General features: G+C 38.6%; 1 protein-coding gene and 1 long non-coding RNA gene across 2 annotated transcripts in view; one reads left to right on the forward strand and one right to left on the reverse strand.

Annotated features, from left to right (window-relative positions):
* Positions 1–2558: 2558 nt before the first annotated feature.
* LOC132680737 (uncharacterized) lies at positions 2559–7431 on the reverse strand. The gene is made up of 4 exons (XR_009610686.1): positions 7346–7431; positions 6404–6485; positions 5154–5315; positions 2559–2710 (listed from the first exon to the last, which is right to left on the reverse strand). It is a non-coding gene; the product is annotated as an uncharacterized LOC132680737 (long non-coding RNA).
* Positions 7432–7500: 69 nt separating this feature from the next.
* The window catches only part of SPEF2 (sperm flagellar and cilia associated 2), a 184021-nt gene continuing 166205 nt past the window's right edge, over positions 7501–25316 (forward strand). Inside the window, exons 1-2 of the mRNA XM_081796051.1 lie at positions 7501–7607; positions 19964–20066. Of these exons, the coding sequence (XP_081652177.1) occupies positions 7550–7607; positions 19964–20066 (161 nt within the window). The 5' untranslated portion in view covers positions 7501–7549. The remainder of the gene's footprint in view (positions 7608–19963; positions 20067–25316) is intronic.

A 25316-nucleotide genomic window follows, 5' to 3' on the forward strand; every position in this document is an offset into this window, starting at 1 on the left:
TAAAATAAAGGCATTTGCAAAGCAATAGAACTTAATATAATTATTGGTCATCACATTATCACTATTTTAGTATACCCTTCAATCATTAATTTTCTGGTAGCCGTTAAAGCTACCCTGTCATTAGAGATGCCCTAAGTATCTGTAATAGGGATTATTTGGTGAGCTTAGCAGGAATTTCATGTAAAAAGAGATTTGCTTGGTAGATACATCAAATTACTAGTACTTCAAACCCTGATTTCCACTTTCCAAAAACTAATTAGGCATAGGAAATCAAATTTCTTAACAAGTGTAAGTGCATTTTTATTATAATTTCATCACAAGTTGCCTTTATCACATTTGTGTGGTTTAGAATAAATGCAATTTTTGAAGACCTGTTCTCAGTGTGGTGAAATACAGTAGATAATAACTAAGTAAAAAAATTGAAGTTGACTACTTCATGCTTCACTGAAGCTGGATCTCTTTTTGGTATGGTGTGATCCAGCCTTCTCAAACTTTTAAAAAATCTGATAATTTAAGCACATGCTCAGATCAGATATGTAAGAATGCAGTATGGAAATTGCTAGTAGCCAGAGCAAATATAAGCCTTACTTTCTGATACCATTGAAAATAGCACAATGTAAAGCATCCAGGATCCAGGTTACTACCTTGAGAATTCAGCGGTCTCCCATGGAGTTATATAACCTGAAAGAAGTTTTTTCTTCTTGGGTATTTAATTTATTAAGGGCGATTATTTCTTATACTGTGGAATTTTAGGGAGAAGTTGTGCATGTGAATTCCATAGATTCTATAGAAGACAACCTTCACATTCTATTACAGTTTGTAATCTCCACGGTGGCTTTAAAAATATTTTCCCCCAGGGACCCCTGGGGGGTTTAGTCGGTTAAGAATCCGGCTCTTGATTTTGGCTCAGGTCATGATCTCATGGGTTCCTGGGTTCAAACCCTGCATCAGGCCCCATGCACTGGGACTCTCTCTCCCCTCTCTCTCTGCCCCTTCTACACATGTTTTCTCAACATAGGTAAATAAACCTAAAAAAATATCTTCCCCCAAATCTAACTCTATATTCTTTCAGAGGGCATAAAACGATAGATGATACACTGAAACAAACTGGCTTAGGCTGAAAAAAGACACCCAAAGATACTTTGTCCTCAGCATGTACACACACACACACACACACACACACACACACACACACACCTTCCAGCTCTCTGACATTCCAGTGTGGAAAGGTTGCAAATACCATGGAAACAGGATTCATATTCAGGTGGTCCCGCCTGTGTATCAGGTCTGGGACAGAGTTTGGCAACAATACGTCCAATCTATAAGGACATTTACAAGTCTATTGTAATATACTGTGGGCTTTTCATAAACCCTATTCTTCAGTTTAAAGTATTGTTCTTCATTCTCAAATTTTATGCTACCTACTTCTTTCAGTGTAAAATGTTTTTTCTTATGTGAAATGATGACCAGAGAAAATGTGGTATTCGTTTTACATACTTAAAAAAAACAAAAAAGAAAATTGGCAACCTTACATTGGCTTTCAAATTTGCTTTTGGAAAATCACCAGCCAGTTGAATCTCAAAGTCTGGAAATCGGTACCCAGCATGAAATGCACACACTCCCTTCATTCTTGCTGAATGAAAGGGAATTAGCTTTCTGGTTTTATAAGTCACTCCATAGAAAATTTTATGTTATTGCTCTGGTCATTCAGAGAGGCTCCCTCTACCTCATCTACCAAAAGTAAATAAATAGACAAATAAATAAGTAATCAAGAGGAATGTAACTATCTTATCTCAGAGTACTTAAATGGTTGAAATGCTACTATAAGATCACATTTCTTTATCTCTAATCCCATGTTCTCAATAAAATGAGTATAAAAATATCACATAATCATATAAACTTTTCTAGTAATCTTGGGAAATGGTTATAAAGTACTCATTTTTAGATGACATATCTGAAAATGTACCAATAAACTTTTTAAATGTGAACAAGTAAGTTCAAAAATCAATGAGAGCTTAACTGACTAGAACCTAATGTATCAGGATTACAATACAGATTCACAGTAGAAAGAAAAAGAATAACTTTCTCCATGTAATTTTTGAAGTCACCAAAGAGTCAATTTAATCTTCCACAATATCTGTAGCTCTATTTGTACTACTGCATATTTAACTAATCAGCCTTCAATGTCTGCTTCCTTTACAAGTGGGCAGTGAATATATATTTTAGGCATTGTTTTATAATTATCAATTATGCTAATTTGATTGACAAAATGTTTTTCAAGTTCTCTATATCCTTAACAAATATTTATCTACTTTATCAATTACTGAGTATGAGCTGGTAACATCTCCAATTATAATTTATATACTTTTAACTTAATTTTATGTAATTTTAATGTTTCTTAGTTCTGCCCGTTTTTGATTCTGTTATTAGGCATATGAAAAATAAATTTAAGGTACTAAAGTATGGCTTGGCTTCTTGAAAACTTCAGGATGGGAAAATAAGAAATTAAAGCAAAGAAATCAGATAAAAGCAATGTGGTTTATTTGTCTCAGAGAACATATGACTCACTTTTTGTCATATGGTACCACGTTCTTTGTTTTGTTTTGTTTTGAACTTGATTTTGTTTCAAATCCAATTGCTTTCTAAGATTATAAATTTAAATGTTTGCCTGATAAAGACACAATCCATATAGAAGACAAATCATGTGGGCCTGGAAAATAAGACACATAAAAGAAGAGGTCATATCTGCTTCAACAGAAAAGACTTCAAATATTTTGCCATAGAATTAAACTTTTATGGTGATACTGTTATTTGCCATAAATAACAAGAGTGGAAAGAGCCTAAATCAACACTCATTTGGAAATGTGTTGAGGAAGACACTGGAAGTTTCCAGAACTGAGTTGCTGGCCAAGCTGTGGGTGGTTGGTAAGAGTCAGGCGTGTTGGATGAGAGTTAAAAGGAAACTAGTGATTTTGAGCTTTCAGAAGGAGAAGGGGGTGGGAAAATGGAGGGAGTAAGAGGTTTGGGCAAGATGGTGACTGATACATTGGACCCTGAAAGACAAGTAAGACTGGCTGAGACAGGAAGTTTTCTTTCTTTCTTTCTTTTTTTTTTTTTTTTTTGTCTTTAACAAAAGAAGAATGTTGAGGTGGGAAAGTTGGGATCTGGTGAAGAAATGTGAGCAAGTTGTGCAAAGGGGACTTGTGGCTCACAGTTAAGGTTGGACTGAGGCTAGACTGTAAAGGACCTTCCTTAGGGTCTTCATCCTCCAGGATAGTGGCTCCAAAAATGTTTCCCAAAAGAACCCCACATATTTGCCTTTCCTGACATGACATGTTCTCTGATATTTTATATCCCATTTTTGTCTTCATGTTTCATTTATAAAGAATTCTGGCCCACCAAAGGAATTACACATCCTGTGAAGAGATCAGGACCCACAGCTGGTAAACACTGCTCTTGTGAAATGCATGAATGAGTATGAGCCGAAGAATAGCGCAGGACTTCAGGAAAATGGACTGGACTGGTTGCACAAGGTGACTGGAGGGCAAGAGACAGGAAAATAGAGTTTGGGTGGTTATTGTGGATGCTGGAAAAACCATTTATTGAATTAATGAATGCATAGAGAACAAGCCCATTGCAAAACCTGCCGAGAGGGAATTAGAGAATGATCTAGGAGTGATGAGAAGGGAAATGAAGGGATGCATGCAAGACATACATGGAGGACCAAATAAGATTTTTTAAAAATCCATCAATGTATGTGTATTTATGTACATCGAATTAGTCATAAATTGAAGCAGTTATATGAAATAATTGCCTCAAACACTAAGCAAATCTAAGCTACTCAAAAGCTAACCAGTAATGCGAAGGAAAAATACATATTGCCTCAGGATAAAAAGGAAGAAACATTTGTCTGGCATCTAATAGGAGCCTGACATTAATATATACAGCTTCTTGTTTAATCTTCACATCTGTCACACAAATACTGATATCCTTATCCTACAAATAAGGCAACTGAGGCTCAAAGAAGTCTAGCTGTTACCAGAGTTGAAGAGTTAGAGCAAAAGTGGACAACTGGACCCAAGTGTGTCTGATTCCGAAGCTTGGGCTTTATTGCTATATTTCACTTTAAAAAAAAATTATTATTATTATTAATGTTTATTATCTATTTTGAGAGAGAAAGAGACAGTGCATGAGCAAGCAGGTGAGGGGCAGAGAGGGGGGAGAGAACCCCAAGCAGGCTCTGCGCCGTCAGCCCAGAGCCCAATGCGGGGCTTGAATTCTTGTCTGTGAGATCATGACCTGAGCTGAAATCAAGAGTCAGGCACTTAACTGACTGAGCCACTCGGGCAAGATTATTTTTTAAAAGAATAAGGTGTATTCCACTTCAGTACACAGCACAACTTTTCAAACCAACTTGTAGGCTCAAAATAACTCTTTATAACCCACCCTTGACTATTTACTGAGGAGAAATGAAGATTTATAATTAAAATAAATGTTTTAAAAATAATTTTTTATTTAGTTTTAAAATTACAATGGGATGCAGGAGGCAAATATTCGAAAAACTTTAATTAAGAAACAATAGGGAAGATATCTCAGGAACAGATGGGAAACTGTCCACATCTTTAATCATTTCCTCTCCCAAATGATTTCACATGGGGGAACACATAAGTTATTCATCACATTAACACAAAATGCAACATGGGAGGTGCTAGAAACTTTACCCAGAGCTTGGATTTCAACAGGAAGGCAACAGATTAAATGTTAAACTTGGACTAATAACTAAAGTAGCAATTTACACACACACACAAATAGTAAAATGCAAACATTTAAGTAATAACTCAAATTTTCATTAATATTTTAATGTCAGATAATTCTCAAGTTGGATACTTCAGGAACTGAGAAAAAATGCCATGTTCTTTTTGTGAAATGAAGAACTTTGCCTTTTATTTTGTAGAGCGTCTCTGTCCCCATTTATCCAACTCTTGCATATACACTATACGCTTGTTTTCCTAAATATCACATTGGCACTTTATGTTGTTTGGATCTGGGTTCCAAAGACAAACACTACAGATCACTCTTTGAAACAAACAACCGAACAGTTCCTACAGACAGGCACAGAGGTATTTTGTTTCGATGTGGGGATAAGCCCTTACCTGTAGGTGGGGTGTGAGCTCAGACATTCTCTTCTGGTGCAGCCACCAGCTTCTACATCTTTCCTCAAAAGCAATTTTCTCAGCAATCCAGAAGACATTGGTTTCTAGCCCCCAGGTCCCACAGACTTTTAGAATAACATGATCTTCTGAATTTGGATAACTCTAAGGTGAGACATATCAAATGTATTAGGCCCCAATTCTGTTGGCAATAAATCTCCCTCAGAACTTCCACTACAGTCATGTCTGCTGTGTTGGGTGTGAGGAAACTCATGGGATGGGAGATTTAAAAGCAAAGTAAAGTGATGGGGCGCTGGGTGGCTCAGTTGGTTAAGCATCCGACTTCGGCTCAGGTCATGATGTCGCAGTCCGTGAGTTTGAGCCCCGAGTTTGGCTCTGTGCTGACAGCCCAGAGCCTGGATTCTACTTCAGATTCTGTGTCTCCCTCTCTCTCTGCCTCTCCCCCGCTCTCTCTCTCTCTCAAAAATAAACAAACATTAAAAATAATTTAAGGGGCGCCTGGGTGGCTCAGTCGGTTAAGCGGCCGACTTCAGCTCAGGTCATGATCTCACGGTCCGTGAGTTCGAGCCCCGCGTCAGGCTCTGTGCTGGCAGCTCAGGGCCTGGAGCCTGCTTCAGATTCTGTGTCTCCCTCTCTCTCTGACCCTCCCCCATTCATGCTCTGTCTCTCTCTGTCTCAAAAATAAATAAACATTAAAAAAATTTTAAAAAAATAATTTAAAAGTTAAGTAAAGTGAAATGGTACTAAACTGTTAGCCTATCAGGTCACACAGATCAATTTCAGAGTAATCTTAAGAGATATTTGTTCTAGTAGGATATCACTGTTATTGTGCATACAGTTGAAAAGAATCATAATTTGATGTATCCAGGCCTTTTAGGGGGCAATTCTTTGTGTTTGTGACATATACAAATACATTATTATATATATTATTGTCATACACATGAGATTAAGTATACATAATACAAATATACATAATTATTTCTATAACTCCATCTAAACTTTTAGAAATCATTGGAGCTCCTGGGTGGCTCAGTGGGTTGAGCAGCCGACTCCTGATACCTGCTCAGGTCATGATCTCATGGTTGCTGAGATTGAGCCCCACCTAGGGCTCTGTGCTGACAGTGCAGAGCCTGCTTGGGATTCTCTCTCTCTCTCTCTCTCTCTCTCTCTCCTCCACTTGCTCTCTCTCACTCTCAAAAATAAATAAATCATTAAAGGAAAATTTTTCTCACCTTTGTTAAAGACAGTAAAGAAGACTATTCAAGCAACCATTGCGATCGGGTTTTACAGGCAGGGGAGAGAGTTGGGGCACCACTGTGAACACAGGGAAAGGTGGGAATTTACAGCTGAGCAGCAGAGTTAGGGTCTGTAGATGGAAAATTTTTAAGAGGAAACATCAGAAACAGGGGTTTCTGGCTAAACTGACTTGAAGGATTCTTGCAGAAGGTCAGCCAAGGGGTAGGAGATATCAAAGGTGAGGAATCCAGAATTTGATCAGTTATAAAGGGTGAGGGATTTTTCTTAAACAGACCCAGCAGGATTCTTGCCAAAACTGGATAAGGGGCTAAGGAAGGAACTCAAGTTCTGTGCCTCTGGGAGAAGAGAATTCAGAGGAATCTGACTCAGGTTTGCTCAAGGGAAGAGTCTTTGTCAAAATACAATTGTAAAATAATTACCTGGAAGGCAAAACTGACCAGAAAACAAGCTCATTAAATATTCACCTCTCAAAACAACATAGAGATAGGAATTACCCTAATTGTTGGTTGGCTAACAACAAAAATTACCTAAGGATTGCTGGGTGTTAGGCCCCGTAACAGCTCTGGGACCAAACCGTGCATAAGACACATTCTGTTCTTGCCAGGGTAACCACACAATATAGCTAGCCATTAAACCTAGCAATTTGTAAATCAATGAATAAATGGCTGTCATTAGAGCAAGAGCTTCTATAGGTTTTTTTAAAAGACAATTTGGAAGAAAAGTAATTCCCCTTCAGTCAAAACTCTTTCTCTCTCTTTCTGCTCGTCCAAGAAGCCCTCGCTCAGGCCATGACCTCCTGCGTCGCTCCCTCTGCCCACCCATTCCTCTCCCACCGCTCAGCCCCTCTTCCAGGACCCCCGCCGTCTCTGCCACCGCCACCGCAGAGCCCCCGGCGCCTGCGTGCGTCCCGGGCTTACCCGCCGGCAGGGGGCGGGCCACGGTTTTCCGTCCTGCGCGGCTGGACTCTGGCGCCCCTCTTGCCCCAGCCTTTGCCCAAGCTCCGACCTGGATACGCTTCCTTAGCAACGAGTTGCCCGTGGCAACAAGAGGACGCGGGGCCGGAGGCTGGATTTCCCGCGCGTTCCTACCCTTGCGTGTTGTTAAGAGGCGCAGGCCGAGCCATGTCGGAGATCCTGTGCCAGTGGCTCAACCAAGAGTTGAAGGTGTCCCAGACCGTGAGTGAGTGACACAGCCCGGGGAGAGCGGGCTAGGGGCCAGCGGGGGGCTCAGGGCCCCGAGCTCGCAGTGCTGATGGAAGGTGGCGGGGAAGGCGCGAGCTGCGGAGTCCAGGCGCCTGCGGGGCCCCCAGCAGCACCACTGGCGGGTCCGATGGCCCCAGTCCAGCTCACTTGAGCTTCTCCCATTCCCATTCTGCAGCTCCCGAGTTACCCATCGTCATGGTGGGCCCGACCCCACAGTTTGTAACCTACTGTGCCCTTCTAAGCATAGTTTTTGGAGGTCTCCTTTGTTCCTATGAAGAGAAGAATTTGCTGGACTCTATAGTCTGGCCCTGACATTACTCCCTTCGAATTCTTAGACGCATGTGCTGGCAAGCCAATGAAATAAGGAAGCCTTCAGGCCAGCTAGGGCTGTACTAGATGTGTGCCCCTGGACAAGTTCCAAAGCCTTTTCTGAGTGTTTCCTCCAGTGTAAAATCCGACAATACTTTCCGTACCCAACTACCTAGCAGGAGGGGGGGCTGTGCGAAAAGACTTAATGCAGACCATGTAAACATTTACCAGCTGTAGCAGTTTTAGCTCAACAGTTACACACATTAGCTATTTCTGACCACTCTTCACTCTTGACTAAAGCTGACTTTACTCACTAAACTGTTTTTATCCCAGCCATGAAGTTGCCATCCAAAATTTCTAACTCCCACACCAACAGAGGCACTTGTACATGCTGGCAGTTTCTAGGACAGCCGCGGAATTCCGACATAGCGGCTATGCTCCACCTCCGCTTCTTTCTGTTGTTTCTTCAGCACTTCGTTTTCCAGCTGGTATGGTTTTTGCTCAAGGCAAGAGGTTTTCAGCCCAAATCGTTTCCGTCTGTTTTCACAGCGGCGCCCTCGCACAATGCCGCGTTGCTACCAGAAGGGCAATAGTGCCAACCCGACCTTAGGTCAGCCGTGGAATTTGCTAGATCAGGAGTGTTTCTGCCGAAACAGAACATTTATTATCAGCCTTAGGCTCTTTACCATTGGTGCACTTCCGGTTGCATTTCTTGGAGCTTAAACCCTAGACTCTTTCTTTGCTGAACCAAGACCCACACACTCCCTGGGAACTGCGATCAGTTCTTTCCCAGGATTCTATGATCATCCGTCCCATTTTGTCCCTGTTTCGCACCTGAAATGTGCTGCTGATCTCAGGACAATGCTTAGCAGTTTTCTTATTCCTTTCTTACCATAGGAGCCAAATTGCATTATAATTCCCTTAAGTTATACTCTTCCACAGAAAAGCAGCTACAGATTGCTGAATTTAATTTGGTTCCTTTACTTGAGTTGTAAAACGCACACCCTTTGCTCAAATTCCCAGGACTCTTGCATGTTGAAACACTTTTGAGGAAAGTAAGTAAAATTAATAAGAAACATAGTAATAGTAGTATGCCATTATAATTGTAGTAGTTGTAATTGTAATCCATTTTGGAATTTGGGCTTTGAGAGGGAAAGGAAGAATTACTTCTTTCTGTCAAGGTGAAAAGATGGGAGGTGTTTTAAGGGAGCATGTTAGCAACATAAACTATGAATGGAAAATTCCTGATGTCTGCTTCCCTGAAGTTGTTAGCGAGACAGCTGCAGTATTCCGCATCCCATTCATTAGGAATACATGTTTATTTCTTGATCCTAACCGCTAACTGAAGCCTAAAGAGACTGATGTAACCAAATTCCACATTGTGAAAGGCTTTTCAGAGTGTAGGAAGCACATTCAAATGTGTTTGGAAACAAGATAGAATCTGTGCATCTGAGGAAGCACACTGCCAGTTGTGGATTCCAGCCATTAGAGAAGCCCTTTTATGGTGTGTAGTTTAAGGCTTGGCATGGTTTATAGGAACTATCATGGAAATACAGTAAGTGGCTACAACCTCTGGAGAAAGTAATAGAGCAATTTTCTAGATAAGGGTTGTGTTAAGAGCAAGGACTTGGAAGCCAGACTGCCTGGGTCGAAATCACTTAGCCACCACTAGCTGGTGACCTTGGGCAATTTATTTACCTAAACTTCATGATATTCAAAATAGGAGTAATGACACTATCTCATCAAGTCGTGTCAAGATTAAATGAGATAATAAATGTAAATGTAGTAATAAATAGTAAATATATTAGAATAAGACTTGGGGCATGATAAATGCTCAATCTCACTCTTCAGAAACTATCATACAAAAATAAAATCACCAGTATGTCAGGATATTTGAACAAGGATGTTTATTGCTACATGGATTGTAGGGACAAAATGAAAAAATGGGAAACAATCTGAATATCCTTCAAGAGTAGAATACTTGGATAAATGATTTTATATTCATGCTACAGATTGTTATGCAGTTATTAGAAAAAATGAGTTAATGCTATAACTTTTGACCTAAAGGATATTCATGTATTTTTGTCAAGTAAAACATAAAAGTTATAGCTTATGTGAGGAGTATAACTGCATTTTTGTACCAACTAGGAAATATATATACACAAACATACTTATGTGTGTGTGTATGTAGCTGTTTTGAGCATAGAAGAATGTGTGGAGAGCCATGTACTAGGCTATTGACGTATGCATGAATCTTCATATTGTTTGTGTAAGCAGAGAGAAAAGTGTGGAAGGATGTAAAATAGTGTATAGATATTGGTTACCCTGGGAAAGGAGAAGATTGCTGGCTTTTCTTTATACATCTGCATTAGTTGGCTTATTGCTTGTATTACCTTCATAATTTGAAAGGAACATTCAACATAACATTACAAATAGAAAATCAAAAAAGAAGATGAAGCTTCACATGAAAAAAAAGGAGAAAACGATGTTTAACGTCTTTTAATTGAAATGAGTAAGGATCTATAATAAAGTAGAATGGGGGGTTACATATGAATTATTTTCTTTTTTTTTTAATTTTTTTTAACATTTATTTATTTTTGAGACAGAGAGAGACAGAGCATGAACGGGGGAGGGTCAGAGAGAGAGGGAGACACAGAATCTGAAATGGGCTCCAGGCTCTGAGCTGTCAGCACAGAGCCTGACGCAGGGCTCGAACTCTCAGACCGTGAGATCATGACCTGAGCCGAAGTCGGACACTTAACCGACTGAGCCACCCAGGCACCCCTGAATTATTTTCTTAAATGAGTTTTATAAATGAAAGAAGGATAAAAAATAATACATAAAAATATTATTAGACACTTGTACCAGATGCTGTGCTAAGCCCTTTACATAGGGGTTTTGTTTTGTTTTGTTCTTTTAAATTCTAAAAAAAACAAAGAAGAAGGGGCCCTAAGAGACATTGTTGCAACTGTAGAGATGAGTAAAAGAAGCTGAGAAGCTTGGTAATTTGTTCAGGGTCACACAGCTAGTGGTCACAAGGCTAGATCCTTGACATGTTCTCTTAGGCACTATATTGTATATTGCAATTTAGTTAGGGAATATATATTTTTTAAAAAAACACAACTCTCCCAAGAGTATTCATTTGAGCTCCTTTTATAAGGATTACTGTTCAGTTTGAAATTATAAGAAGTACCCAAATTCAACCACCCAGGCATGTTGTAACTTCACAAGGTATAACCTAATTCCTAGATAGGTAAATGGCAAAGGTGGATTTATCAGTGTTTGTTTAGAAGTGGTTCAGTTTAGGGGCGCCTGAGTGGCTCAGTCGGTTAAATGTTCAACTTCAGCTCAGGTCATGATCTTGCGGTCAGGGAGTTTGAGCCCCATGTTAGTCTCTGTGCTGACAGCTCAGAGCCTGGAGCCTGCTTTGGATTCTATGTCTCCCTCTCTCTCTGCTCCTCCCCCACTGTCTCTCTCTCTCAAAAATAAATAAACATTAAAAAAAAATTCAAAAGAAGTGGTTTAGTTCAGGGGCGCCTGGGTGGTTCATTTGGTTAAGTGGCTGGCTGACTCTTGATTTTGGCTCAGGTAATGATCTCCTGGTTCCTGAGATTGAGCCCTCTGTTGGGCTCTGGGCTGGTAGCTTGGAGCCTGCTTGGGATTCTCTGTCTCTGCCTGTCCCCTGCTTGTGAGCTTGTATGCTTGTGCTCTCCTTCTCCCTCAAAATAAATAAACATTAAAAAAAAGAGAGAAGTGGGACAATCCATACACTGTTTGCTAGGACAAAGAAAACAATGAGAATGCCAAGTGAGTGCATTTGCTGCCTTCATGAGGTTAAATAATGGTTCAGTTGTTGGCAACACAGCCAAAGGCGATTGATTTCTGCATTATTCTGAAAGGTAGAAGTCAATTTGGATAAAGCATACTATATTGAATTTTGTATTGCCAGGACTACCCTGAGAATCAGCAGTCAAGAAAATAAATTCCAATGATCCTCAATCGAGAATAGTCTCCCTCCATTTAATGAGGTTTCTGGGAGTCACCAGAGATTTGATTAGCCTTAATATATGAAGATTCAAAGCTTTGTTGCCAAAGCTAAAGATCTCCAGTGAGTTTAATTTAACAAGACCATTTCTCCCAGAGAATAACACTTAGATGTATATGTTAAAATGCCTTGGAATACAAAAAGTTGCTCGACACAAAATTACATCTGAAATTCAAGCAGTTGTTTTCATGCAGTTGTTTCTATAATGAAAAATAAATAATGTAATGTTACTAAAAGATTTGCTGTAAAATTCTTTAGGAATTCTCACTTATTTTCAAGAATAAGCATTGCTTCTGCTTTACAAAACTCTTATGAATTCATCATATGAGGAAACTAGCATTGTAATGTAACATTCTCCATAAATGAGTAGAAGCCTTTGAATTCTATGTTACAGATCAGATCTTTTGTAAACATGAGTATATACTAGTAGTCTGTATTCTTTTGGTTTCTGGGTGTGGTTATATTGAAAATGTAAATACCTTACTATGCATATTTTAATTTTAATAATCTTAAAATAATCTTAATTCTTCAATAATAATCTTAAAATTGGTTCAATAATCTTAAAAATTTTTAATGTTTATTTATTTTGAGAGAGAGAGAGAATGCATGCACATGAGCCAAGGATGGGGTGGGGTGGGGGGGAGAGAGAGAGAGAGAGAGAGAGAGAGAGAGGGAAAGAGAAAATCCCATGCAGGCTCCATGCTGCCTGCACAGAGCCCCATGCCAGGCTGGATCTCACCAACCATGATATCACGACCTGAGCCAAAATCAAGAGTCAGACACTTAGCCAACTGAGCCACCCAGGCACCCCTCATTTGTTCAATAATCTTAAACATTGTTATCAGGGGTAACAGAGGTGCAATAAAGAGAAAATTGCACTTGGGAAAGTTAAGTTTCTCTATCAACTTTGTAGTATCTGAAGCATAAATAATCTCTAGGTCCCAATTTTAAGTTCTGAGAAGTAAGAATAGTAAGTGTGCTAGTTCCAGTGATGGAATGAGTGAGATATGGGGATGGAAGGTGTAGCATAGGCAATACAGTCAGTGGTATTTAATAGTGTTGTGTGGTGACAGATGGTAGCTACACTTAGGGTGATCACAGCATAAGGTATAGAGTTGTCAAATCACCATGTAACATATGTAACCAAACTTCGACTGAAAGAAATGGTAAAAAAAAAAACAAAACAACTCTATATTTGGAAGGATATGAAATGAGATTGGAAATGGAGAACACCTACCACAGTGCCTAACATCTACACTAGATCTAGATATTCAATAAATATTATTTCAACTGTTTTATGTCCTTTACTTGAGGATAGCACCTATGATAGGGCCTGTCACATAATAGGCACCTAGAAACTAATTGTTTATTACATGAGAGTCTATGAGTGAGGCAAAAGTATGTTTTAGGCTGAACTTTATGGATTTGTTCATCTTGAGAACCCTGGGTACTTTAATCCTCATCTTTGTGATTTCAGAGGCTCTGCTTATTTTTATTTACTCATTTATTTAATTTCAAGTTAGTTAACATACCGCGTAGTATTTGTTTCTTTATTTTTAAAATTTTTTAAAAAATTTTATTTTTTAAAAAATTTTTTAATGTTTATTTATTTTTTATTTTTTAAAAAATTTATTTATTTTTTAAAAAATTTTTCTTTATTTTTTTCTTTATTTTTTAAAAAATTTTTTAATGTTTATTTATTTTTGAGAGAGACAGAGACAGAATGTGAGCCAAGGAGGGTCAGAAGGAGGGAGACACAGAATCTGCAGCAGGCTCCAGGGTCTGAGCTGTGAACACAGCTGTGAGATCACGACCTGAGCTGAAGTTGGACACCCAACTGACTGAGCTGCCCAGGCACCCCTAACAAGTGCCCTTCTTAATGTCCATTCCCCATTTAGCCCATCCCCCCTCCTCCAGCAACCCTCAGTTCTCTATATTTAAAAGTCTCTTATGGTTTGCCTCCCTCTCTGTTTCTATCTTATTTTTCCTTCCCTTCACCTATGTTCATCTGTTATGTTTCTTAAATTCCACATATGAGTGAAATCATGTGGTATTTGCCTTTCTCTGACTGACTTACTTCGCTTAGCATAATACACTCTAGTTCCATCCACTTTGTTGCAAATGCAAGATTTCATTCTTTTTGATTTCTGATTAATATTCCATTGTGTATATATATATATGTATACATATATATACATATATATACATACATATATATACATTGTGTATATATATGTATATATATACATATATATACATTGTGTATATATATGTATATATATACATATATATACATATATATACATACATATATACACACATATATATAATTGGATCCTGATATATATATATATATATATATATATATATATATATATATATATACACACACACACACACAGACACATACCACATGAGGTATACATATATATATATATATGTATACATATATATATGTGTATACATATATATATATATATATACATATATATATGTGTATACATATATATATATATACCACAGCTTCTTTATCTATTCATTTGTTGATGGAAATTGGTCTCTTTCCATAATTTCGCTACCATTGATTACTTTCAGCAGTTTCATTCCACTTTTAACCTGGTGTCATTAAACCACACATTTTTTCATACTTCATTCCTTAGGGTACTTGGGAAATATACTGTGTCTCTTGTAATACGACAGATTTTGATATTTCCTGGCCAGCTCAGCAGCATTTTCCTTGGTTAAAATTTGGCTTCCATTGGCTGGAAATTGAGACACCAAGTCTGATAGCTGAAGGCTGTTGTATAAAACAATGTCAAAATTTTCAAGATATAAAGTTCCAAGAAAAGAATGCCTCCCAATATTTAAACCATCAAAGAAGATTAGAATGATATAGAGAATTTGTTTCAGATAGAAAATCTTGAGAATTATGATAAAGTCTTCAAAGGAAAGGCTTGATCATCTTGTTATACTGGAAGAAAATAAGCTGTCAATATCCACCAGTCAAAGACCACAGGATACATACCTATAGTTGAACAAAGTTGGGTTTATTGACTTGTAGCCAACAAGAGAAAACACATACCATGGGGAACTGTGGGTCATTCAGTAAGAAGGTGTTAGAAAGGACTTAAAGCTTCTGGGTTTGTGTTAGGTATTTATTGAGAAGAGTTCAAGGAAGCAGTGCTTTGCTCTGAATTGGATCCTGTCAAGAAGCATAGGCAACTCTATGACTGGATATCTTAATAAATCTTATCTAGGAACTGGAGAGGATAAACCAAGACAAAGATTTAATTGGTAAAAAAGCAGAAAACATATTGGCCAGAATAGGGAGATTTGGGGTCATTTTTTGTGTTTTGGACAATATTGTTTTGGTCTGAATACACAGAAGATTACAAAGGAATTTTGTTTTTGTCTTGATCTATCAGGGTCACAGAGTGGCCTTGTCTGGTGTTGGTGTGCTGTGAAATTGATTGTTTGGCAGGAGAATGCCAAGGCCTAGCTGTGAGTGCCAGGCCAACTCCTAGGAACACCAAGGCCTGATGGGGCTAGGTCAGTTCCAAGTCATCAGCAGCTGCTTTTCTCTCTCTTAAATGAAAGTAAATTTGCTTGGCTTTTAAAATGTGGTTGATATGCAGACTAGGTCTTTGCTCTTCTAGTAAAGGTAGAGTGAAGACCACTGAGCATAGAATGTATAGGTTTACAGACCCTTTTTCACGATTCTAAAATTCAAGTTATCTCTTTATTCATTGGGTGGCAAAACTTGACCAGAAATGTTGCAATGCCATGTTTAATTTTTAATTCTCCCATTGAAGTGTTTTATTGTAGGGATCAACTGTGTTTGATTACACGTGCTTCTGGTGGGACAATGTCAAGTATTTGCTCTCTGAATATTGAATTACTTTTTAAATAAGGATGTTTGTACTGTAGTCATTGAACTCCTGAATTATATGACCTGTAATTAATATAACCTGTTATCTTAAATTAGGAAGCAGTGATAATAATAATAAAAAATGTCGCTGAACACTTATTATATGCTAGGAATTATGCAAAGCATTTACATGCAATATCTCATTTAATTCTCAAACTAACTCTTATGGCATAGAAGCCATCACTCTTCCTCTTTTAAAGACAAGAAACTGAGACATTTATAATTGCCCAAAGTCTGGTGGCTTATAAATGAGCAAGGAGTCAAACCAGGAGAATGTTTCCCCAGAGACTATGCTCTCCTCTTAACCATTTTGGAATATAGAAGGCTTATCTCCTTTATGTGCTTTCTCCAGCTGGCTTAGAGCCATTTTGGTGGGAAGCACATGGGTCATATCATCTGTTGAATCCTGACTCATCTAGACCTTCCACAAAGGCCCACATCAAAGACTGCAGCAAAAGAAAAGTGTAGTGATAGGGATCAGGCGTGTAGTTTGGAAGTTTGGAGGCCAGGTTGAGTTATTGCAGAATGACCTTCAACCCAGATGTAACTTACGTCATTTGTTGCTGAATGACCTGATCCCAGATGTAAATTATGTCAGAACTCAGGATGAAGAATATCACTGGGCTCCACAGTTTGTTTATTTCTCATATTATTCATTGTTCTTGTCCTGGAGCCAACCTGTCTCTTCTTTCCCATAGGAAATTCCAATTTTTATTGCAAATTAACTTATAGAGGTGGCCGTCATGAAATTCATCATGGGATTCAGGAACATTTGGTGGGAAGAAAAATATAATGAAGTAAAGGGAAAAAAATAAGCTTTCCTTTGCTTTTTTCTTTTTATCCTTTTTGTTTCTTTCCCCACAGTCTTCTCCCTTTCTCTCTCTCTCTGCCCTCTTACCTGTCTTCTCATACTTTTTAATCTATGTATTCCTAGCTTGTATACTTTTCTTCATTATCTTCTTTCCTGTCTAATCTCTTGCATGTATTCATCATTTTTTCTTCTTTTATTTTTTCTACATGTTTTTCCACTTGCTATTGTTCTTCACTCATTGTTCGCTTTTCTGCTTATTTAGCACACAGTAAAGCTGAAGTGTCCTATGCATACAAAGCTGCAGACATGTTTCTGTACGTGTTTACTTGTAGTGAACTATTTGACAATGAAATAATAAGCGTTTACTGTTCTTTGCCCTTTATATCCATAAATGCCTCTATTTTACGCCTATCAATTGCCTTCTTAATATGTCATGCATTTTAAAGGAAGTGGACTATGACTTTATTTTTCTGTGACCCTTTTGTAGCAAACAGTTTACTAAAGGCCATTCGTCACTGAGGGTGACAGTGTAGGATACAGATGTTCCCTAGAACAGGATACAGATGTCGCCCCCCTCCCCCTTATTCCTGGGCTGCACTTCAGGTATTCAATCAAACAAACAACAGACATAGTGCAAATTCCAGGGGAAGGGAGAGGGGACTGGAACTACCTGATGGTGACATAACAACAGCTTCAGAATGCAAAGCAATAAATAGTCTTTAGATTATTAGTAGAAATCCATTGTCTGACAATAGCTGTATGTCAGATGACCCCTCAGAAAAGAGGAGAATAAGGATGGGCCAGGGAAGAGAGAAGGGCAAAACCAAAACAAACCAAAACAAAACAACAACCCAGGAAGAAGAAAGCAACAGACAGAGAGGTGCAAGGCACAGCCACAGCAGCCCAGATGGCACGGTGAGGATGATGATGGCAGCCAAGACCAGGTAATAGCATTGGTGGCCAACAGTGTCAGGTCTTTGAGGGAAGGAGAAAGCAGCCGTGACTCAGGAGGAGGAGATAGCACATCTCCTCCCTTTGGAGGTGGAAAGCCTTTTGGATTTCAGTTGCTTCAAATACTACTTCTGTATGATGCCAAGAGACACGGTCAATAGATTCTGATGCTAGATGGTTCTGGAGTTGTCCCTAAGTAAACAGAATCAATGGGCATAATTAATACCATTTTAAATACTTTATTATATATTGATTCAACCTAAGGATTGGGGTATTGTTAAGAATATAAAATATTTTGGGGCACCTTGGTGACTCAGTTAAATGTCTGACTTCAGCTCAGGTCACGACCTCACGGTTTGTGAGTTCGAGCTCCACGTCGGGCTCTGTGCTGACAGCTCAGAGCCTGGAGCCTGCTTTGGATTCTGTGTCTCCCTCTCTCTTTGCCCCTTCCCTGCTCTCTCTCTGTCTCGAAATAAATAAGTAACCATTTTGGGGGCACCTGGGTGGCTTAATTGGTTAAGCTTCCCACTTCTGCTCAGGTCATGATCTCAGGGTTTGTAAGTTCAAGCCCCCACCATGCTCTCTGCTGACAGCTCAGAGCCTGGAGCCTGCTTCAGATTCTGTGTCTCCCTCTCTCTCTGCCCCTCTCCCTCTTGTGCTCTCTCTCTCTCTCTCTCTCTCTCTCTCTCTCTCAAAAATAAATGAACATTAAAGAAAAAAGAATATAAAATAAGCTTTGGGTGAAATTGCGGGCTGGTGTCAGATATGCTAGTTTTATCCTTATGATAATGTGTAGTATGCTGAGTAAGGTCTCTGTGACTCACCTCACTCGACCGCAACCACACATCAACTATCATTTCTACAGATCGGGAAGAAATGGTATTTCTTCAAAATCAATTAACCACCTCGTTACTAGTCAGATAGATAAAAGAGGACAATCTGGTACGGAGGAGCTTGTGGTAGTGCAGTGATATATAGTGTTTGACTGCTGTTGCCTGAAGGACCCTGACAGAAGCACATTGAAGGTTTGTTTGGGAGGATTTTGAAATCATTTAAGAGATGATAGCTTTGTCCTATGATAACATAATTTATTTTGTGTATCAGTTCTGCATTGTAACCCAATGTCCCTCACTTCATAAGAAAAATACAAGTGACCCCAAACTAAGGACATTTTTTAAAAAACAAATTTTATTAACACTTAAAATTTTTTCCTGAACATTATGTGCTTACTATGGGGCAGGCAGAGAGCCAAGCATTCCTCAGACATTACCTCTAATCTTTAAAACAGCTCTCAAAAAATAATAAAATAATAAAATAGTTCTTCAAGAGAGATGTAGATACGGTTATCTCTGTTCTAGAGATGAGGATACTGGAGCTTAGGGAGGTTAAGTAGCTTGCCAGAGGTTGCACAGCTAGTCAGGGGCAGAATCAAGATGCCAGTGTAGATGTCTCTGGCTCCAAAGTCTGTTTTCCTCTGGGCTATCTGTGTCATTGCAGAGGACAACAACTGGACCAGAGTAACCTCTGGAACCACCAAGGGAAAGCCTGATTGTATTTGGTAGGCTTTATTTGAGAAGGTGCAGATAGATGGTTTTTTAAAAATTTCTATTGTAAAAAGGTTGAAATTAAGTCTTAAGGTTTACTAAGGTTAGATTCCACCTCACTTGGCCAGAATATGCTGTCATCGTCCATAACCTGAATTGATAACAAGGGTATTAGAATGTAATTTTGTAAAATAAATTGAAGTTGTTTTTATTTTTTAAATGTTTATTTATTGAGAGAGAGAGAGAGAGAGAGAGAGAGAGAGAGAGGGAGAGAGAGAGAGACAGGGAGAGAGAATCCCAAACAGGCTCCATGCTCACAGGGCAGAACCCAACTGGGGGCTCGATTGCATGGAACTGTGAGATCATGACCGGAGCCAAAATTAAGAGTCAGACGCTTAACCAACTGAGCTACCCAGATGGTCCTGAAGGTTTGCTTTTAGATCTATGTTTGTCTCGATAAATTTTTTTGGTTATATTTTGTTTAATTAGATCAAAAGTTGTGTTTTCTTTCAGAATTCTGTATGTCATCAAGTATTGATTTATATTTATTCAGGGATATTTATAAGGCATCTACTGTTAAACTTTAGTCTTTTTATTTGATTATTAAAAGATGTTTCTAGAAGTAGTTTCACAGCATTTTGAATTTAAGTTATGGAATTTTACTCTATGTATACATAATGAATATAAAGATGCTCTATATGCAACATTATCTTTACATTTCTATTCTGTATGTTTTAAAATTCAGGTCCCAAGTCATTTGCAAAGGCATTTTCCAGTGGCTATCTAATTGGAGAAATTCTGCACAAGTTCGAACTTCAGGGTGATTTTTCAGAATTTTCAGAAAGCAGGTTAGTGAGATTGAGTCTTTCTAAAAGGGTCATTTCCTTTGGCATTTGGATGGCTTTAGCTCCCAGAGTTAACTCTAAAAGGATTATGAGCCACAAGATCCCTTCCAAGCCTGAACCAGCCAAACACACCATTGATATGAAAATTGTTGGCTCCTGGAATATGCATGCTTCATTGTCCCAGGAGCACAGAGGAGTGAAAGTTATATGGTTGCAGCAAGACCCCCCTCTCTAGATGGGACCTATTTTAGGATCTCCTATATTTCTGAAATTTGAGGCCATACTACTTATTTTGTTCATTGCTTCTCTCTTTTAAGAGGAGTGAAGCAACATACAGATTCCTGGCAAAAAAACCACCCGTAATATTTTTTTTTGTTTTTAGCAGCTATATTGAGATATAATCCACAGACCGTAATTCACCAGTTTAAAGCATACAATTCAGTGGTTTTAAGCATATTTACATGTTTAGTACATTCACAACCATAACCACTAACCATCTGGCCCCTGGTACCCACAAATCTATTTTCTGTCTCTATAGATTTCCCTATTTTATACATTTATGTATCAGTGGGATCATACAATATGTATATTTTGTGACTGATCATGTTTTCAAGGTTTATCCATATTGTAGCATGTATCAGTACTTCTTACTTACTGTTTATTTGCTGAATAATTTCAATTGGATATACCACATTTTGTTTATCAATTCATTAATTGGTGGATATGAGTTATTGGTTACTATGAACAGTGTTGCTGTGAACACTGTGTTTTTTTTTTTATTTAAAAAAATTTTTTTTAACATTTATTTATTTTTGAGACAGAGAGAGACAGAGCATGAACGGGGGAGGGGCAGAGAGAGAGAGGGAGACACAGAATCGGAAGTAGGCTCCAGGCTCTGAGCCATCAGCCCAGAGCCCAACGCGGGGCTCGAACTCACAGACCACGAGATCATGACCTGAGCTGAAGTCGGACGCTCAACCGACTGAGCCACCCAGGCGCCCCAATGAACACCGTGTTTTTACATGGAAATGTTTTCATTCCTCTTGGGTATGTGCCTAGGGGTGAAATTGTTGGGTTACACGGTCTGTGTTTACAATTTTGAGGAACACCCATATTGCTTTTCAAAGTGCTGGTATCATTTACATTCACACTTCAGGCTTCAGTTTTTCCACAGCCTCATCAATATTTGTTACTGTCTTTTTTATTATAGTTACCTAGTCAGTGTGAAGTAGTATCTCGTGTGATTTTGATTTGCATTTCCCTAATGACTAATGATGTTGAGCAACTTTTCATGTACTTGCTTATTCGTCATTTGTATAGCTTCACTGGTGAAATGTTATTCAATCTCTGCCTATTTTACACTTTATGTTTTAAAGCAGTTTCAGATTTACAGTAAAATTGAGAAGAAAGCACAGAGATTTTTCATTAAGCCCCTGCCCTGACACATTCATCACCTCTTCTATTATCCACTCCCCTTACCAGAGTGGTGCATTTGTTGCAGCTGATAAACCTGTGATTCATGTTCACTCGAAGTGAGTAGTTTATATTAGGATTCATTCCTGGTGTTTTTCCTTCTATGGGTTTGGATAAATGTGGAATGACTTATAGCTACCATTATAGTATCATAGGTAGTATTTTCACTGCCCTAAATCCTCTGTGCCCCACCTACTCCTCTGTCCCTTACCTCAGCCATGGCAACCACTGTTTTGTTTTGTTTTGTTTTTTTACTATCTTCATAGAGTTGCCTTTTCTACAATGTCATATAGTTGGAATGATACAATAGTAGACTTTTGGCTTCATTCACTTGGAAATATGCATTTAAATTTCCTCCATGTCTTCTCATGGCTTGGTAGCTCATTTCTTTTTGCACTGGATAATATTTCATTGTCTGGATATACCGGTTTATTTATCCATTTATCTACTGAAGGACATCTTGGTTGCTTCCAAGTTTTAGCAATCATAAGTAAAGCTGCTATAAATATCCACATGTAGGTTTTGTGTGGACATAACACTTCGACTCCTTTGGGTGGATAACAAGGAGCACAGTTGTTAACCTCATGTGATAGCAGTACGTTTCGTTATAGGAATGAACTGGCTTCCTGAGTGGTTGTACCATTTGCATTCTTCCTAGCAGTGAGTGAGAGTCCTTGCTGCTTCACATCCTTGCCAACATTTAGCGCTGTCAGTGTTTTGAATTTAGGCCATTCTAGTAGGAGTATTGTGGTATTTCCTTGTTATTTTAAATTCCAGTTCTGAAAGTTGCACAGTATGTATGATTATTCTTTGTGCTCCAAGCATTGTCCCTGGCCCATAGCTGACACACAATCATATTTTTCTATTGAATAAATGCATGATGTCAGAAAGCATGCCTGTTTAGCCATAGACGACTTAAAGCACCATACCAGCCAGATGATGTATGTAGTATTTCAGGTATACTAAATTAGCTTTTGTCAGCAGGGCCATAGAGGCTCTTTGTGTGAAATGGAAAAAGGGACCTCATCTGGATGGACACAGTTGTAAACACACAGGTCTTAGTGAACAGAGAGGCCTTTGTGCAAAGGAGAGGAACCCCTTTTTGGCTGAAACAGCCTTGCATCAGGGACAGGGATTGGCAAGCTGAGCACAGGACAGTGTCATACTCTTGCCCCACCCTTGGACAGGGGTGCCCCTGAGTAATATCATATGTAACAGCCCTCTTTTTCACCTGCTGCAAACAACTAACTAACTTTCTATCCCACTGAGAATCATTTCCTTAATGTGAGAAGAGGGACCCACTTGTTCAGACAACCAAATTCTATTCATCTTGAATTCTTGGAACAACACACCTTTTTTCCCCAGGGGCACATGGTCTTTGAAAGAAGGCAAGGATCAGTAAATCCATGGATGTGACCTTTATAGTAGTGTATTTAATGGGGAAAAGTATCCTTCTTTGTCAAAGCCTGTCTTTTAGGCAGATGTCTAATGCTAGGGCTCATGATTTGGAGTTTTTGTTTCATATTTTTAGTGTCTTTAGTCTAAAATATGAATGTTGCCTATAACTGAAGTTATTTGCCTTAGAACTTCTTAATTCTGAGAACTCATCTAACTCTGAAAGAATTCTCTGTTCTAGGATATGTTTAGTTCACCTCACAGGGTGAAAAATGAGCAGATCAGTTAAAAGAATAAAATGTAAAGGAGCTTGGATATCCCTGGGGGGACAGCTTCTACTTACCTTGTAAGTAAGATGTGTTCCCTCACCAGGTGACAAGGAGGAGAGAAGATAGATAATCTCTTGGCAAATAAGAACTGCAAGTATCAGATACCTAAAATAATTTAAATAATCCTAAGAATGTCTTATGTCTTAGAAAAATCACAAGAAAATTTGATTTTCCCTCTAAGTTCTAGAATAGGAATAAATAAAAAATAAACAGTAATCAGCTAAGCTAAGAATTGTGGCAACCAAAGTAGGAGACACAAAACATGCCATGAACTTATTACTTTCTTTTTTATGTTACATCCTACAGATGGCATTGCTTGCTCATGAAAAAAATAATACTGTGGAGGGGATTTGTCTCAAATGAGGTTTTTGTTCTTGATTATCTTCCTTCCACTTTGTATGAAAGGGAAAACCCTTCCATGCTCAAATTACCAGTAGCGTGTTTTTGTCCAGTCAACAAAGAAAAGCAAGGAAAGACAAACTTCTTCCTCTCCCCTTGCCCATTCACTACCCTCTATGCAACATATATACAACATCTGGGGATTTGCTGTAAGAAAACTGAGACATCAAGTATTAAAAACAAACAAACACTACACATAGAGGAGAAGACTTTTCCCAGAATACATTCCTTATTCCCTCAGAGGTTATCATTTGCATCATATACTCTGTCTCCAGAGCAAAGATGTCCTTACAGTTTGCCTGTATACAAAAACATGTTGATTTTCATGCAAACTGATTGAGCATATGCTATGCCAAGAGTGGACTTCCACCAGTTTACGCACTAGTTATGCTCTTAAAATGTCGTTTTTATGTATTGAAAACTTCCAGAGAGAAGCACTGTTATTCCTGGCTCTTCAGCCAGTTCATAATAGCCATTTTAAAGCCTAATGTGTGGCTGATATTTAATACTAATAGGCTTACACTGCATTCCTGGGGCCATGTAAAACAAGTAAGAGGAGAGGAAGTGCTCTCCACTTTTACTGGGTGCAGGGCTAAGTTTTGATAAAATTTGGAAATGGATAGTGTTTGCTTTGGGATTTTCCCTCCTGAATTTTGATGCCCCTAATCTCTGTAGCCCAAGGTTATGATCCAGGCCAAAGCTCCGACAAGTGGCTCTCTGGTGGTCTTTCCAAATATGTGTAGTAGGCAAGACATATGGGGCTTTTAGGATAGGAAGGGCATGAAAGAATAACTGTGCGGGAAGAACAAGAAGGGGTGTCACGTGCCTGTCCGGGGAAGGTAGGCACAATCGTTGACCTAACTGTCCTTTGCGACTATACCCTGCAAAACGTGGTCTGCTTTACTCATTTTAGGCAGATGGTTGTCATATCAAACTGTAAGGTCATTTGTGGGGAAGCAGACTGCAAACCTGGACATAAGAAGACCTAAAAAAATGTTACTCTTACTTAGAGATTTCCTGTAGCATCCAATATTTCTTCTCAGCCCCTCCGAGACCTGTTTCTCTTTTATAAATTCAAACTATTGTATTGTATTCAAAGTTTGTTGATGTGGTTTGATACGCTAAGTATACTTTACCAAATATTTCTGCTGAAAGAATAATAGTAAACGGAGGAAATAGGACAGTAAGTTATACCATATAACTAGAAAAGGAAATCAGGTTACTATGTCACTATTTTTGTTAACATTGGCCTTCCCATGATATTGACTCCTTATTCATATTTAGAAATCATTCATATATTTCCTCAGCCCTACCTCCTTTTAGAGCATGGGTTTTTAATTTGTAGTGAATGGGCACTTTTAGGCTAGATTTTAGGAGTTTCACAAACATCCAGAAATGGGATACATATTTTGTGTATATGCACGGATGTGTTTTCTTTCTTGTGGAACAGGTTCCATGGCACTCATCAGATTTTCTGTGGTATCTGTGATCAAAAAAAAAAAAAAATTAAGTGTGAAGGAATCTCTATAAACCTCTACATACTTAATTGAGGTCGTTGAATATCATTGTACCTTCCCCAAATAACTTTATAGTCCAAAATGAAGTCATTGAGTGAAAAACCCTATATGAGAAATTCTACCCAATAGGTGCCAACCCC

This window comes from Panthera onca, chromosome A1 (genome assembly GCF_046562875.1).
Source record: "Panthera onca isolate mPanOnc1 chromosome A1, mPanOnc1 haplotype 2, whole genome shotgun sequence".
NCBI lineage: Eukaryota > Metazoa > Chordata > Mammalia > Carnivora > Felidae > Panthera > Panthera onca.